Here is a 17,553-nt window from a genome sequence, read left to right as displayed (position 1 = left end):
GAGAATGTTGATGGAAAAGTACAGAGATGGTCAGAAGGAGCTGCATTGTGTGTTCGTAGATTTAGAGAAGGCGTATGACAGGGTGCCGAGGGAGGAGCTGTGGTACTGTATGAGGTCGTCTGGAGTGGCAGAGAAGTATGTCAGAGTAGTTCAGGACATGTATGAGAGAAGTATGACGGTGGTGAGATGTGCTGTAGGTCAGACAGAGGAGTTCAAGGTGGAGGTGGGACTACACCAAGGATCAGCTTTGAGTCCTTTTTTGTTTGCTATGCTGATGGACAGGCTGACAGACGAGGTAAGACAGGAATCTCCCTGGACAATGATGTTTGCGGATGACATTGTAATTTGCAGTGAGAGTAGAGAGCAGGTGGAGGAACAGCTAGAGAGGTGGAGGTTTGCTCTGGAAAGAAGAGGCATGAAGGTCAGTCGTAGTAAGACAGAATACATGTGTCTGAACGAGAGGGATCAAGGTAGAAGCGTTAGGTTACAGGGGGCTGAGGTGAAGAAGGTGCAGGAGTTTAAGTACTTGGGGTCAACAGTTCAGTGTGATGGGGAGTGTGGAAAAGAGGTGAAGAGGCGAGTGCAGGCAGGTTGGAGCGGGTGGAGGAAAGTGTCAGGAGTGTTGTGTGACAGAAGAGTGCCAGCAAGACTCAAAGGAAAGGTGTACAAGACAGTGGTGAGACCAGCTCTGCTCTATGGGTTAGAGACGGTAGCAGTGAGACAGAGACAAGAGGCTGAGATGGAGGTAGCGGAGATGAAGATGCTGAGGTTCTCCTTAGGAGTGACCAGGTTAGACAGGATAAGGAACGAGTACATCAGAGGGACGGCTCATGTTGCCTGTGTTAGCGACAAAGTCAGAGAAGCCAGACTGAGATGGTTTGGACATGTTCAGAGGAGGGATAGTGGATATATTGGTAGAAGGATGTTGGAGATGGAGCTGCCTGGCAGGAGGGCAAGAGGACGGCCAAAGAGGAGATATATGGATGTCTTAACAGAGGACATGAAGTTGGCTAATGTTAGGGTAGAAGATGTCCATGATAGAGTGAGGTGGAAAAGGATGATTCGCTGTGGCGACCCCTGATGGGAAAAGCCGAAAGAGAAAGAAGAAGAAATAAATGAGCTTTTCTGATGTCTCTAAGCCATATAAAGCCCTATGGTGGGACTTCAACCTTGCTCAGGGGTTTCCTTTGCATGATGTGCTAACTGGGTGCTTCGGAACCAGTTTGGGGACTTGGGTAGCAAACCCTGTATATGCCTTCTGCATAATTGAAATGGATAGTGGCTGCGTCAGAATCAGTAACCATGCTTCATGTAGGCTAACACCACAGCAGCACTGTATGTCGTCCAGCAGTCCCTCCACATTTGCAGCGGGGAGCTAAATAGGTCTTTTTATCCCGAGTGCCTGAGGGAAAGTCAGCATCGCTTACATAACGGGGAAACCTGTCTTGTGTTGTTCTGCAGAACAATGCTCATGTGTGAGTGAGAGCACAGTTGGGTCTTCAGAATGGTGGAGGGAGGTGATTTGTCTTCTTCTTACATAAATAGCTCCTCTACCAAGTCCTGCGGGAGTAGGTACAGTTTCTACACTTTATAATATATTTTTTTGAACTCTAAAGAAACTTGTTGTAGATGGGGGGGAAAGAGGAAAAAATTCACTCTAGCTGGAATAGATTTGGTCATTTTCATTTTCGAATCCACCATTATTTCATCAAGTAAAAGTGAGATCTTTAGTCTGGCATTGGCACTGACCTTAGAGAGGAAACTGTGACTCTGAGGCTGAATTATTCATCTGAGGTTCCATGTGATGAAACACTGATGCTCACAGAAGGGCTTTTTACATTTTACTTCACACTCTTGTTCTCTCAATGCAACATTTCCAAACCAGACCTGTTTATGATTTAAAAAATTGGAAAAAAGTGATGATGTAGAAAACAGACGACACAGACCACCTCACAACAATGTTTCACTAAAAGTACAACAAACGTTAGATCCCCAAAAATGTATAAGAGGACCACAAAAAGAAAATCAACAAATATAAATTGGGATTTAAAATAAAGATGTAATAAATACTTATTATAAACACAACACTATATAGTAGGGGTGTAACGATTTATTTTAACAATGATTCATATCGTAATTTGTGGCTGTTGATACGATTCATAGTTGTTATTGGTTCATTTTGAAAGATCCAATACTCAGACCAAAATTGATCCAGAACATCGAAAAAATACCTGGTACTGCACAGTGCAGGTAACGTTTTCCAGGTTCTTCATTTTTCTTCAAGATAATCAAGTGTAAATTAAATATGTGTATAAGTAAACAAAAATTAATGGCAAATCCATTCACAGTTTAGTTTCATAAAGTTCAGCCCACTGTTGTTTTTCCATATCAAAATAACCTAAAGGGAATATTATAAGAACATTCTAACACACTGTATTGTCACATGTTTTTGATCAATTCTAAGTGTTTCCACACATGGACTGGAATGATGGCTTGATCATTTTTGGCTGCATTGCGTTTGTTGTCCGCTGTGATGACCTTGTTTTTTTTTATATTATAGTAAAATAAATCTACAGTACTTCAATCGAAATTGTAGTTTACAAAATCGATTATAATCAATTCATTTTATATTAAACGGTATAGGTCAATTTGATTAACAACCTGTTCATTGACCATGAGGGGCACAACAAAAACCTAACTTTTCTATTTATTTTTCTATATTTATGTTCAAAATATTATCCATTTTTGTTTGATGCAATACTATCAATTAAAAAAAAATAAGTCATTATTTAAACAACTGTTTCTTTCTCTGGGTTTGTGACTAATTTTAAAATTTGTTGTTAAAACCAAAATAAACATCCAATTTCTATTCAAATTTTCCGTTTCAGAAAAGACGCCCATCAGTGTTAAACCAGAGGAAACGCTGACTGTATGATGGATAGTGTGCAAGTAAAATAAAGAGAATAATTACTATGCATGGATAGTAAAAAACCTTAATGAAGAGGAGGATGTATAACTACAGGACAGAAAGCTTAGGCAACTACAATACAGTACGGGGAGGGGGGACGCTATTTTTTAAATGATTTTAAATGTTCTAAAACTACCCATATTTAGGATTATAGAAAAATGGTGATTCCAGACAGAGATCATCAATTATACAGTGAGAAAAAAATTTACTTTGGTAAAAAAAATCTGATTTTTCCTTAAATATAAAAGATGAAAATGATTATGTCGCCTCATTATATTTATATGAAAACACCAAAAAAAAAGGTAAAAGCCTTGGAGACAAATCCAAAAACGTGACAAATGCTAAATAGGACAAATATAAAAAGAAAAGTTTCTGTAAAAGATCTTTAAACTCAATTGTACTCCATTTTCTCCTGATTGATCTACAATTCAATCTCTATGCCTACTTCATCTCAGTCTATACCACAAAGATGATTAACCCCGGCTTAGCGAGGGAAAGAAAAGCCGGATAAATATTTCACCAGTTTGTATTTGTTCCCCAAGGCCCGACAAAAGAACTGAATTCAAGCCATTTTTTAAGTTCTCAGCACTCCTTCAAACTTCTTAAATGTTGCTTTCTCCCATGCAGAAACAAATGCCAAACTCATGGAGTCATGGGGGGGACAGGAACATCTGGCTGCATCACGGCCTCGTGAGGCTGCTAAACGGGCATTTTTGTAATTTCTGCAGCATGAAGACACACTTCCAGAAGCTGCTTTGCATTTTGAGGAGTGTGTGCAGGTATTTTTAGAGGCAGGTCTGCTTCTGTGTTAGAACAACGCAGCAGGACGGCTCATTTCTGGAACAGTGGGATGGAGAAAACGCTCTGAACAAAATCAAAACCCACAACGCTGCCCGAGCAAACGCAGCGGCCAGTTGAACACGGGCTTCATCACATACCTGCCATGTCTAAAAATAGCTACCAACAAAATGTGCCATTTCCAATTTCTGGACAAATGTTGAAGAAGAAACAGGGAGGAATTAAAGAAAAAGCCACAGGAAGCAGCCAACATGTGGTTCCTTCAGCACCCCAGATGGCTTTCATTTTAGAGGCTGCAGAGCTCAAAAGAAGCCCAATCCTCAAGTGCTAAGCAGAGATAAAATAAACCTCAAGAAGAAACTGGAACCTTGCTGTTACAGAGTCTTCAAAGTTTTTTCTTTTTTTAAAAGAAGCCCACAATAGAGCTGCCATGTTGGCTGACACTAAAGCTATTAATAAATATGTGAAGTGGATTAATAGACTCCTAACAAGCAGAAATAACAAAACAAAAACATAAATGTTGACTCATAATGAGCATATTTAGACAAGAAAATATGGAAACAGCCACTGTGTTGCGATGCAGCTCCTCAGACATGCTGATTAATTTGAAAAGTTTAGAACACGCCCACTCAGAGTTTAACACTCCAGCTTTTCCAATGAATGTGATATGTGTGCCGTATACGCAATATAAAAGTTATACATGCGAAAAAAGCCAGTTAAGCGTACGTGAAACGTAAACGATCGTTGAAAGCCACAAATTTGCATATACATCTTGCAAAAATCACTCACAACTGAGTAAGATTGACATAATATTGCATGTAAACTATGTAAAATACGTGTAAACCGCGTAATTCTCAATCGACCCACAATTTTGAACTCAAAGTTAAATACACATCAACACCCATCGGCCGCAACCCTAGACATCTTCACAAATCGCCGAATAACGAACACAAGAAAAACACTTCTGAATTACGTACATCACATGTATCACGCAAGATCGAAATGTCATACATGGAAAATGTGCAAAATGTACCGAGTGGCTGTGTGACATGGCCTTTAGGTTAGGGTTGTGAGGGGCTGTAAGCATGCGGGAGAGCAGGTGATGGTAAGGGTGCTGGGGTTGTTCAGTGCCACAACTCATAGGTGAATTTTTAATAAACTACTGCTGCTCTGCAGAAGCTGTCCAAGGAAAAGACTGCTTTTTTTTTTATTGGCTAAAAACAGCAGAATCAAAATTAACGGGAACACTTTGAAAATGGATCAATTGATGATCGGAGTGGGTCTTTAAGTTTAAAGTATTATATAGTAATTTCTAATGCTTTTCAGCTCAATAGTCATATCAGGACTGGTGATCAAAGCCCCCTTTTCTGGACAGAAACAAAAAAAACAAAAGTAGTCATTGCAATAAAAACTCAAATCTTTGGATAAATCCTTCCATATTAAAGCTAAATTTATTCAAAATTACCTTTGCCACACATGATTATGCTGTTAAACTTATTATTTAGCTAATGAAACTATATTTTTGTATTTGCCTTTTTATGAAGTGAAAGTCTTATAGAATTATTAGATGCCTGTAAAAAGCAGAAACTTTATTATACTATAAACTGTCAGTAACTGTTGTTGCTTTTTTCCTTTACTCTTATTTTAAATTAAGTTATTAGGTTATTAACTCAACCCATAGTCTATTTTATATTTTATTTGTCATACAATTAATATTTATAGACTACAAAACAGATTTTTGGGTTTCTTTCATTGAGCTAAAAGTAAACCACAATTCCATCTACAATAATTGAGGTACATAGCACTTTTTTTGGAATAAACAGCCCACAAAGCTGCACGTTTATGCAGTCAGATTTGTAGGTTTGTAAATAATTCTGAAAAATATTGAAGCAACTATCTGTGGTACAACCGGATTCAAGTTTTCTGGATATAGAAAGAAATATGTACCCATGGTCCCGTTTATTCTATTATTTTTGAAGGTTTAGGTGTTTCTAAAGCCTTTACAAAACGTCTACAGGAAAGATTAGCTCCACCTTCATTTCCTTTAGTCCTTTTGGACCATCCATCACTTTGAGGCTGACTTGAGTGATGACTGGCTGTGACAGTTCCCCCGTTTAAAATGTCTCACAAAGATGCACTTAAGAGATGGGCCACATGACACCACCTTTGAAGGCGAGGGTCACCAAAGGAGACCAAAGACAAACATGGCATGAGGAAGAACTATAAAAGTGAAGGTGTGAAACAGCTGGAGGAAATCACAGGAGACACTGGAGTTTGGGGAACTAAAAACAAAAAAAAAAAAGAACGAGAGGAGGGTGCAAGAAAAAGAGATAACGTGAAATTGTGTTTTTCTTCCAAATCAATTCTCTCCTTTTCATCACAGACTGATCTCTTAGGAGATGTCTGACAACAGTGAAGGCAGAGAGGAGCAGTCGTCTTAACACGCCCATCCATCTGGGCAAACAGAGAGGACGGGTATGTGCCACAAACATGTGAATGAACGCACAACATGTACCACTGAAACTACTAAATAATACTACAAAACAAAAGATCTGCATGGTCTTTCTTTACAGAATTAATTTAAAAAGATACAGATCAAAAATCAATATAGTACTGGAAGTAACAGCAGTTGAAAATCACAGATAGGATTTTTGTAAAAAGGTATAAAATCCGTCGGAAGTTAATAATTGTTTTTTGGCTAACTTTGTTTCTCTTCCTGTTTTGCTCTCTAACGTCTTTGTCTTTTTCTGTACATTTGATGCGAACAAAAAGACGTCCAACTACAGGTTTTGCTTCTACGGAGGCAGGTCAATTACAACTGAGTGAAGGTGAACCATGGCGAAAGACGTGTACAGTGTGCACAAAAACATGTGACAGGAAACCATACATACCCCTAGAATTGATTGAATTGTAAAAAAAAAATATTCGTACATTCATATAATAATATTAATATATAATATTCAACTTCCCCAAGAAGGATTCTGAAAATTGAGACTTGAAATCAACAAGTGATGCAGTACATTTGTGTGAAACAAACGTGGATAGATCAAATAAGATTATTTTTCTTGCAAGACAGAAAATGAGGCTTTTTTTTCTTCCTAAAACAAGTTTCTTTTTACTTTCTTAAGATTTTGTTTTTTGCAATGATAATAAGCTCCTCACAACAAAAATGTTTTATTTTGCAGCTCCAATACTGCAAAACAATTCCTCAAGCTCAAAATACTACAGTAAAGAAAGTCAAAATATGGCCATATCAGTGAAATATCAGGAGGTCCCTCAGCTCTCACAACACCTCAACACTCTTCACCTCAAAATGAGATCATCATGTGTCTGCTTTTACAGACAGCTATTTCTGGGCTTTTTTTCTTTTTGTTTTGTTTGCAACATGACGGTGTGAATTATTCTGGGGGTTTGAGCGGGAAAGTGTGTTTGTGCAGGCAGGAGGAGGCGTTTCACACCTGCCGCCTCCCTCTTGGCCGTCGACACAGTGACGGATTGTCTCCATGTCGTCTGGAGAGTCTGTGTTCGTGCGTCCACCACGGGGAGGTGCGAGAAACATGCATCAGGAGACAGAGGCGGGGGGGAGAAATGATGAGGGTCAGTGTTCGATGCCCGTCTCAGAGGACCGGACCACACTGTCGCACTGCTCTGATGTACCCACACACACAAACAAACAGATTTTTGGGAAGGTTTTTAAACAGAAATATATATATATATATATTTAATTTTTTAGTGTCCTTTCTTGCGATTAAAAGAAAAACATGACCAATAAGGAGAATAAGACGTGTTTAATTAAACACTCGACACCGGTACCTTTTTCACAGCAGGGAATTAGACAAGCACATACCCCCACGCAATGGCCTGCTGCTTTTAATTACACTAACACAATCAAGCCAACCATAAAGAGAAGAAGGGACTCGTAAAATACAGAGTGAGAACCAGGAAGGCAGAGACGAATAAAAAAAACAGCTTGAGAGATGATTAAAGCGGGAGCGCTGACAGTTAAAAAATAATCAGGACAAACAAGAAAACATCAACGATTCCACACATGAAGCCAAAACGAGAGAGGAGCTCCTGACGCTACAGGCTTCATGTTGCATCATATCAACTCCACATCTGAGCAAGAGACCCCCCCCTCCCCCCCCCCACGCTTGTGACCAATAGACCAATAATAACATCATTCTGCTTAGCAGCAGCGCAGGAGAGCTGTGGTGATCCGAGAAGAGAAAAACGTGTCTCAGACGTAACTGTCTTCCAAAAACAACAGAGAAAACTGCTGGACACCAATTTATAAAACGATATCATGAAAAATTAACAGGAAGAACCAGAATCATTCAAAAATAACGTTTCAGAAAAGTACAATAAGAATTTTCTTCTCGTTGATCAATTAGATCATAATGTATGAAATGTTCCTGAATGTACATCGTCAAGTCCTTCCTAAACCAGAAAAACCAAAAAGAAAACAAAAACAAAATGCTGAGACATTAGAAAGTTAAAATGTAACTTTAGTTTGGATACTTGCACAAGAAAAGCTTGAAAAACTAACAATTGTATCTCCAGTTACTCCCAGTGAACATTTCTGCTTCAGTCGAAAACTCCTGAGAAAAGTCACAACAATACATGTATTTCATAACTTACCACTGAGATGCACAATTTACTCGCCTTTACTTAATTAAACAATAAAAATGTCAATTTTTACGCATAACGAGAACAAATATTTGGTTTTTAAAGACCCTGATCGTCATTTGAGGTATTTTAAAAGCATTCCCAGTGGTATTATATTTTTAACCAAAATAAAAATAAAAAAGTTGTTTTCAAGGATGAAACTTTCTGCAGAGCGGCAGCAATGTTTGCAGACTCCTAGCTTAGCCTCATGAGGCAAGCCCACCCCCCTGTTTATCCACCTGCAACTGAGAGCTCAGAGCAGAAAAATCCCACAAAAACATGATTTTCATCTGAGTGGGTCTGTGAAACAAGATTTGAAACCAGAACATAATACAGACTACACTGGACAGCCAAAGTTTGACTAGTTCTTGGGCTTCAATCACCAATTGTTGTCATACCAAATAGCCTGTTTAAGTTGAGACACAACAAAAAGCCTGGTATGTGGGCACGATTCTGCACTAATTTTTAACTGTAAGCTTGTAAAAAAGATTTTTCCCCCCAAAAAGTCAAGCAAAGCAAGATTGCAATTTGTAGATTTTAGGAGTGTAAAGCAAGGACCGAAAATGATTTATTTTTTGCTCCAAATTACGGCTACATGTACGTTTCCTGAGCTCTATCACTCCATACTCATCCCTTTCTCCAAGCTAAGCAGTTATTTAAAGCTGTTATGGTATCCAGGCCAAACTCCAATATCAGTGAACATCTATGAGCCACACGCACATCTTAGTCAATCCCTCTGATCCCCCATAATGAAAATCTCTTCCGTACAGCAGCTGAGGATAAATGCAAATCAAACAGCCGTATGAGGACATTCTGACGGCAGCCAAATGTTCACGCCAAGATCGAGAGGAAAAAAAAATTCTTATTAAAGATCACATTTTCTATTCTTTTTATTTGTCAAACATCCAACTATAGACGTGAAAACTGAGGTATAATAAGAAAATGTAAAATGTCAACGCTCTACTTTTGTTTGTTTGTTAGAATGGGAATTGTTGCGAAGACAGCAACAAATATTATTAAAAAAGATAGAGTCAGATTATATTTGTGATCGTTTCCTCCGTGGATTAAATCATCCGTCACAGGAGCCAACACAATCTGCGGGGGTAATTACTGTGACAGGCAGGAGGGTCTCATAACTGCCTGACAGAATAATCCATCACCTCTCCTCGCATTCACATGCTAATCTATCAAGTCAGCGCGCTGTACCCATGATGAGGGAGAACTAGGAAATGAAGTTGTGGAGTACATTAGGACTTTCTTTTGTGGCACCAGTTAAAAGGACGCAAGGAGACCTTTAAATGTCATCAACAAGGGAAAAAAATGGTTTATAATTGGCTGGGCTAAACTTTCCTATTTTTTTCTATTTAACGTTTATTATAAAAAGCATCCAAGCTGTTCACAGAAATTTCCTTTTATTTTCAAAAAAAAAAGTAAAATGTAGACATCTAAGTAGGAGGAATAGAATTATGCATCAGTCAGGGTTGTTGAATTATGCTTCATTATGGGTGTAAACTTACAAACAGTCAGGACCATAAATATTTGGACAGAGACACATTCTGTCTAATTTAGTTTCTGTACACTACCACTGTCATGACAGCAGCTGCCCTGCCCCCCCAGCTGCTGCTCGTCACCTCTGATTCACTCCACCGGTTCACTTGAGTATATATTGCTGCCATGCAGCTCCACTCACTGCTGGAACGTCAAGTCTTCTGCCTGATTCCCAGCTTACTCATGCTTTGTGGTTTCAGTCTGTCTGCAAGCCTGCTTTTTGCTCCACGCTCTCAGATCGCCTGCCTGCCTGCCTGCCTGCCTGCCTGCCTGCCTGCTGCCTGCCTGCCTGCCTGCCTGCTCTGCCTGCCTGCCTGCCTGCCTGCTGCCTGCCTGCCTGCCTGCCTGCCTGCCTGCCTGCCTGCCTGCCTGCCTGCCTGCCTGCCTGCCTGCCTGCCTGCCTGCCTGCCTGCCTGCCTGCCTGCCTGCCTGCCTGCCTGCCTGCCTGCCTGCCTGCCTGCCTGCCTGCCTGCCTGCCTGCCTGCCTGCCTGCCTGCCTCCTGCCTGCCTGCCTGCCTGCCTGCCTGCCTGCCTGCCTGCCTGCCTGCCTGCCTGCCTGCCTGCTGCCTGCCTGCCTGCCTGCCTGCTGCCTGCCTGCCTGCCTGCCTGCCTGCCTGCCTGCCTGCCTGCCTGCCTGCCTGCCTGCCTGCCTGCCTGCCTGCCTGCCTGCCTGCCTGCCTGCCTGCCTGCCTGCCTGCCTGCCTGCCTGCCTGCCTGCCTGCTGCCTGCCTGCCTGCCTGCCTGCCTGCCTGCCTGCCTGCCTGCCTGCCTGCCTGCCTGCCTGCCTGCCTGCCTGCCTGCCTGCCTGCCTGCCTGCCTGCCTGCCTGCCTGCCTGCCTGCCTGCCTGCCTGCCTGCCCTGCCTGCCTGCCTGCCTGCCTGCCTGCCTGCCTGCCTGCCTGCCTGCCTGCCTGCCTGCTGCCTGCCTGCCTGCCTGCCTGCCTGCCTGCCTGCCTGCCTGCCTGCCTGCCTGCCTGCCTGCCTGCCTGCCTGCCTGCCTGCCTGCCTGCCTGCCCTGCCTGCCTGCCTGCCTGCCTGCCTGCCTGCCTGCCTGCCTGCCTGCCTGCCTGCCTGCCTGCCTGGCCTGCCTGCCTGCCTGCCTTCCTGCCTGCCCTGCCTGCCTGCCTGCCTGCCTGCCTGCCTGCCTGCCTGCCTGCCTGCCTGCCTGCCTGCCTGCCTGCCTGCCTGCCTGCCTGCCTGCCTGCCTGCCTGCCTGGCCTGCCTGCCTGCCTGCCTGCCTGCCTGCCTGCCTGCCTGCCTGCCTGCCTGCCCTGCCTGCCTGCCTGCCTGCCTGCCTGCCTGCCTGCCTGCCTGCCTGCCTGCCCTGCCTGCCTGCCTGCCTGCCTGCCTGCCTGCCTGCCTGCCTGCCTGCCTGCCTGCCTGCCTGCCTGCCTGCCTGCCTGCCTGCCTGCCTGCCTGCCTGCCTGCCTGCCTGCCTGCCTGCCTGCCTGCCTGCCCCTGCCTGCCTGCCTGCCTGCCTGCCTGCCTGCCTGCCTGCCCGCCTGCCCTGCCTGCCTGCCTGCCTGCCTGCCTGCCTGCCTGCCTGCCTGCCTGCCTGCCTGCCTGCCTGCCTGCCTGCCCTGCCTGCCTGCCTGCCTGCCTGCCTGCCTGCCTGCCTGCCTGCCTGCCTGCCTGCCTGCCTGCCTGCCCTGCCTGCCTGCCTGCCTGCCTGCCTGCCTGCCTGCCTGCCTGCCTGCCTGCCTGCCTGCCTGCCTGCCTGCCTGCCTGCCTGCCTGCCTGCCTGCCTGCCCTGCCTGCCTGCCTGCCTGCCTGCCTGCCTGCCTGCCTGCCTGCCTGCCTGCCTGCCTGCCCCTGCCTGCCTGCCTGCCTGCCTGCCTGCCTGCCTGCCTGCCTGCCTGCCTGCCTGCCTGCCTGCCTGCCTGCCTGCCTGCCTGCCTGCCTGCGACCTCCAGTTTCTCACTGCCAAGTCCTCTCTCAAGATACCAAGCAGTAAGACATTCCTCATCTACAAAACTCTGTGTTCACGGACTTCCTCATTCCTAGACCGGCTCTGGACTCTGCTCCGTTCCCCTCCTCTCATTCCTCATCACCCACAAGTCTGCCTCAGCTCCCTCTGGTGTCAAGTTTCAGCCATCATCCTGCCTGCTCTGGTCCTCAAATAAACTCTGAAGTTCTTACTCCTGGGTCTGTCATATTTTGTTGGTCCTCAAGACCTGGTCCTGACAGCCACAGTGAATTTTAAATAAAACAACTCAGATGCCATTGAAGTGCAGACTTTCAGCTTTTATTCCATGGGTTAAACAAAAATATTGCATAAAAATGTGAAAACTAAAGCATTTTTTAAACACAATCCCTTCATTTCATATAAGAGTCACATGTGGCTCCATAGCAACAGGTTGCAGACCCCTGGTTTAGAAATACAACTGTGTCTGTTTCTTTTTTAAATTCAATTTATTTAAGTTTATGCATTTAAATAATGCCTAATCAATTGTTATTTATTTTTTCTAAATTCACATAAATCATATCAGTCATATGGGTTAAATGGTTGATAGTTTGCTTTAAAGCAGCAACTATTCAGCAAGTGGAAGCTGGATGCTCACACAAAAGTAATATGATGTACTAGAAGCAACCAAAGGACACTTGACATGTGTTTAAAAAATGAAAATATAGATAACAATAAATATAGATATGTATATTATTTTAATGTCCTGTTACTATGACCTGTATTTCTATTGCAAAACCAGACGATCCTTTAGACAGAAAATCTGTATTGTACTTTTTTTTGTTCCTCCCGTGTATGAAAAGTATTGTATCAGAGAAACATCTTCATCAGGTCGTACTTGGCTATAAAACAAAAGCAAGCACACGCACATTTGCACACACGCCAACACCCCACACGCGGTTCAAGGAGCGATGTGAGGCAGAAATGCTCATCGATCAAGAGGCAGAAAGACATTACTGCTCATCAAATGAGCGGCCAGAGCCCAGCTGAGGCTGTCCGTTCTGTGACCCCATCCACTGTAAAGGAAAGGTAATAACATCCTGGCACACCATTTTCCAGTCACACCACAAGGTGACATTGATATTTCTCCAGGGGTACACGGCTTTGATGAAAACCTAAAGCTTTGCAACAGTAATAAATTAAATGTAGCTTCTTTTTTTTTTTTAAGACACATCAATTATCTTTTCATCAACAATTCTTAATTTTGGAAAAATGACAGATATGTAATTACATAAACTGATGAATTTGTAAAAATATGAATAACTAAAAAATACATTTTTCATTGTTCTTTTGTCTTGTAGGTCTAAACTGAGAATTGTGACCCTTGTGGTTGGGACTTTCAGAATTTTCATTAATAATCTCCTTTTTAGGTCAGATAGCTTCTAACAATATCAATTCATAGTGTGAAATATTAAAGGTAACAAATAACCATAATTTCAATAAAAAATGGTCATTAGTACATTTAAGGCGAGGCTTATACATCTGAAATAAAGTTAAAAAAGAAAGCAAAAACCTCAGTTTCTACCAGTTTCTGCAGAGTGGCAGTAGTTCATTAGAAATGTGTCGCCATGTTGTGACTGTTGGTGCGGAGCGACCCCGCTCCCCCCCCTCCCCATTGCTGTGAGCTTGGAGCATGGATGGAGCTTGTGGCCCGCTCAGCGTATTTTTTACATCACAAATAGGCTCTTTTTTCAAACTGCATTGTTCCCGATTCACAACGATTTTTATCAAGAAATGCCTAAAAAAATGCAATTTTAGGTTCAATTTTATCTATTTGCAGTATGTTCTTCATCATGAGAAAAATGCCACAAGCACATGTTATAAACACCAAATAGGCTATTTTCTTCGGAGTGGGCTTTTAAACCCATAACTGGAGGGAGATAGGGAAAATTAACATTTTTATTTATGATTTATGATTATGATTTAGTTAAAAAATGGATTGTTATTCCTCCATTCATTCTACCTTCTTTCACAGTTACATTTAATCTAAACCATTAAAAGTTATTGGATTTTACTGTATGTATTATAATAAACTTTCAACCACATCAATGACCAGATGGAGACATTTGCTTTTTATTGTTTCCTTTTTTTTTCTTATTTCTGCTTTTTTTCTGTCATTATCCAAATGACCATTGTTATAAAAGGTTGAAAAAGAGCAGGAAAAAGCATGTGATCAACTCATTTGTTGTGTGCAGAAAATGATCTTCCTCCAGTTTGGGTTTTGCCATATCCTTCCGGCTCTGATCAACAGAAAAGGCATTTATTTATAACCCAAGACCTAATCTAAAGAGAGTTTATGCATGCAGGAGATTTGAAGCCTAATGAGTCTTTCCATTTTACAGGTAAAAAACAGCTAAGTACCTTTGGCTTACAAATGTCAGGAGATCCTATATTGGTCCCGATTTATTCAGAGAAACCAGAATTTCACTTTCAGTAGGATAAATCCTCCACTCTTACTGTCCTCAATCTGGCTGTATAGAAGATAAACTCAGAGTAATGCTGAATCTCAAGTATTTTTAACTTTACCTTGATATAGCCTCCAGCTGAGACCAGAAGAGAGTTGTCCGGAGAGAAGTGCAGATCAGTCACCCAGCCTCCGTGGAAGGAGTCCATGCTGTCCTTCACTTCTCGGGAACAAATCCTCAGAAGCGAACCGTCATTGACATTCCAGAGCTGTGGTCAACAAACGCAGTATGGATTATTTTAAGGAGAGATCATGTGCGATTTCCAGCCAGCTGAAGCCGAACAGTGTAAGTAATTGGCAAATGTATGTACAACAAAATAGCAGGTATAGTAATTGTCAATAAAATAGAGTAAATGTTCAAAATCCAAAAGCTGCAAAGACTGCTACTGCAGCAAGTGCTGTGGGCTTTTGTCCTCTAGAAAAAAAAGTGACCTTGAAATGTAAAATGGCTGAAAGGCACAGAATAACCCAGTTTATAAACCGATGTAAAACACAAACTCAAAATTTTGTGCTATATTTAAGCCATTTGGACACAGAAGCATTCTTATTTGTACATCCTACGAGAAGAAATGTATACTTTACACTTAAATGTAGACAAATCTAAACATATTTTTTAGAAAATTTATAAAAGCAAACTCATAACAAAAAAGAGCCAAAGTCATGAATAAAAAGTCACTGTTGTAAGTAGTTTTGGCTAACACAGGTACAAAACATCAACATCTGCAAGAAAGCAAGTATTCCCGAAAGATCTAAATCCATTGTACTGGTGACTTTATAAACCTACGCAATCGCCAAAAAACTTTACCCTTTTTAAAGTGAACCGGGATGATAAATATGAAAAATCGTCGTCTCAAAGGCAGAAAAAAAAAAGACTCCTAGATTTTTACTTTGCAGCTGTTACGCAACTGCCACGTATATCTGACAATGACACACCACACCAACAGCTATATTTGTTCTTTGGGATGCCTGACTCACATTTGTTTCCATGGAGATGAGGCAAAATTTCAATATAGTTTATGTAATTGGAACTGATGGATTTGGCCATTCTTTTTGAGTCATAAGCTGGATCTACCCATCCACCATCCAAGGGTATTGATACGTGCTGCTGTGCCACTTTTCTATTGGCAGTTGAACGACGAGCGTGACTCTCTGGCTCTCAATCAAACTTTCATTTAGCTTTTTGCTTAAGTCGTGTCCCTCATAAAGCCTCCAACGTTCAATCAGGCGGCAAAAGTCCTCCTTTTTCACCGTCTCCTCCTCTTCCTGCTCTTTCAGCCCAACTTCTCACACTCCACCATCTCCCGGGGAAAAGCCCTGCCTTCTCTCTTTCATCTCAGCCCTCCTCTGTGCACTGAAGTAATCATGATGTATTAGTAATCACTTTCTCTAAATGAGTGATGACGTGCAATTAGGGAACGATTGCAGGAAATAAATGTTGTCGGCTGTAATTATTTCTTTGAATGTTGCCTGACAAAATTGATGGTTTGAGGCATTTTTTTTACAAATTTGGATGAGAGACATTTGAAGGAATCAGTTCGCAAATTTTAAACGGCTCCTTTGTCTAGTGTCTTTATTTCTCCGTGTAGGATTCAACTTACGGGAACTCTCCTTGCTAATATGAAAATGATTAAGACTGAAGCGATACACACCCGGATCTCCCCGTTGTCGTCTCCTGTCGCGAGGCATTCGCTGTCCCACGAGAATCTGCAGCTTCGGACGCATTCCTGGTGCCCCGTCAGGGTGAAGGTACACTGCCAGGCCTCACAGTGCCACAACTAAAGGGAATTATAAATGCATACAAAACAAAAAAAAGGAAAATAGTAAAACAAAAATTGAAATGAAAATGGATTTATATTTAAAGTCCCACTCTGATCGTCCTTTGATCTTGTTTCAAAGCGCTCCCTGTGGTCTTTTAATTATGAATATGCCGTTTTTTGCCAAAATAAAAAACAAAGCATTTTCTAGAACATAGTTTTTGCAGAGCAGCAGTAGTTCATTAGAAATTTCCCTCTGATTTTAGGCGGGATCGTTAGTGCAGAGCAATCCCACCCCTCTTCCCATTACCCATAACTGTTTATACTCTCTCTCGCTAGCTTTCAGTCCCTTACACCCAACGTAACGATAGTGGTGCAACAAAAATGGTGAGCAATATTTGAGCTATGCAGCCGTACAGGTTTGCGCCAGGAAAACAAAGATGCGGAGCAGCAAAGAAGGGAGCTTGTGGCCCACACACCCAATTTTCTACGTAACAAATAAGCTTTTTTAAACAGTATTTTTTTGTCTGCTTCTGATTTAAAACAATTTGAATAAAGAAATACTCAGAAATACAACTTTAAGTTTAATTTTCCTTGCATATGTCCTCCATCATCAGGGTCTTTAACGTAACTAGAATTCTTAAAGAAGAGCCCTTCAAGATGCAGACCGAGTAACAGATTTTTGCCACATGAAGCAGCAAAAATTAAAATTCACAAGACGTGATCCGTCTAAACTTATTATAAGAATCAATATAGTTGTGTCTGCTCCCATAATAAGAGTCAAAATTCATAATTGATTTTACAAGGACGCAGTGCCGTCCCACATGCACAGATATTACTGTTCATTTGTGTCACTCAGTCGCTCACGCTTCCTAATCCACTGATCCCCGCTTTCTGTGTCCCGTGCTGCTCGGATCGCGTGTCGCCCAGAATATAACACGACTCATAATTAGACTTTTCTCTTGGCAGTTGACTGACTTTGTCTGAAAACAAAGCTCGAGTCAACTGAAGGTCGGAAGGAAAGAGAAAAGAGGAGAAAAAGGGGGCAGTGAGGACAAAAAAAAAAAAAGAACAGAGCAGAGCAATTTTTTCTCTTTTTTTTCTTTGCGGTGTTCCACAAAGCCTTTTGATTTAAACTCTTCAAAAGATAGAAAGAGGGATTGTGGGAGTTTTTTTTGTCAGCATAGCCCCGATTCAGTCCAGAGAGCAAGGACAGTTTGGCTGGCTGCAAACCAAGCCCACACACCTCCATTATGGTCGATGCCAAACCCATAAAACGTGCGTTCTCCGTCACTTCAATTCACTGACTGAAGCCAGGTTGGACGGAGCCCAAATCAAAAGCCCCATGTGAAACTTGGAGGCTTTTTACCAAACGCCAGATAAATGGAATCCCA

General features: G+C 42.2%; 1 protein-coding gene across 2 annotated transcripts in view; it reads right to left on the bottom strand.

Annotated features, from left to right (window-relative positions):
• Window positions 1-17,553, bottom strand: part of apaf1 (apoptotic peptidase activating factor 1) — a 48,928-nt gene that overhangs the window by 7,723 nt on the left and 23,652 nt on the right. For both annotated transcript variants that reach the window (XM_011491173.3, XM_011491172.3), the window contains exons 25-26: window positions 16,055-16,180; window positions 14,468-14,614 (exon numbers count right to left, since the gene is read on the bottom strand). In XM_011491173.3, the coding sequence (XP_011489475.1) occupies window positions 14,468-14,614; window positions 16,055-16,180 (273 nt within the window). The remainder of the gene's footprint in view (window positions 1-14,467; window positions 14,615-16,054; window positions 16,181-17,553) is intronic.

Source organism: Oryzias latipes, chromosome 23, assembly GCF_002234675.1.
Source record: "Oryzias latipes chromosome 23, ASM223467v1".
In the NCBI taxonomy this organism is placed as follows: Eukaryota; Metazoa; Chordata; class Actinopteri; order Beloniformes; family Adrianichthyidae; genus Oryzias; species Oryzias latipes.
Note: the sequence above shows the minus strand (reverse complement) of the source record. Positions and strands in the feature narration are given on the sequence as shown.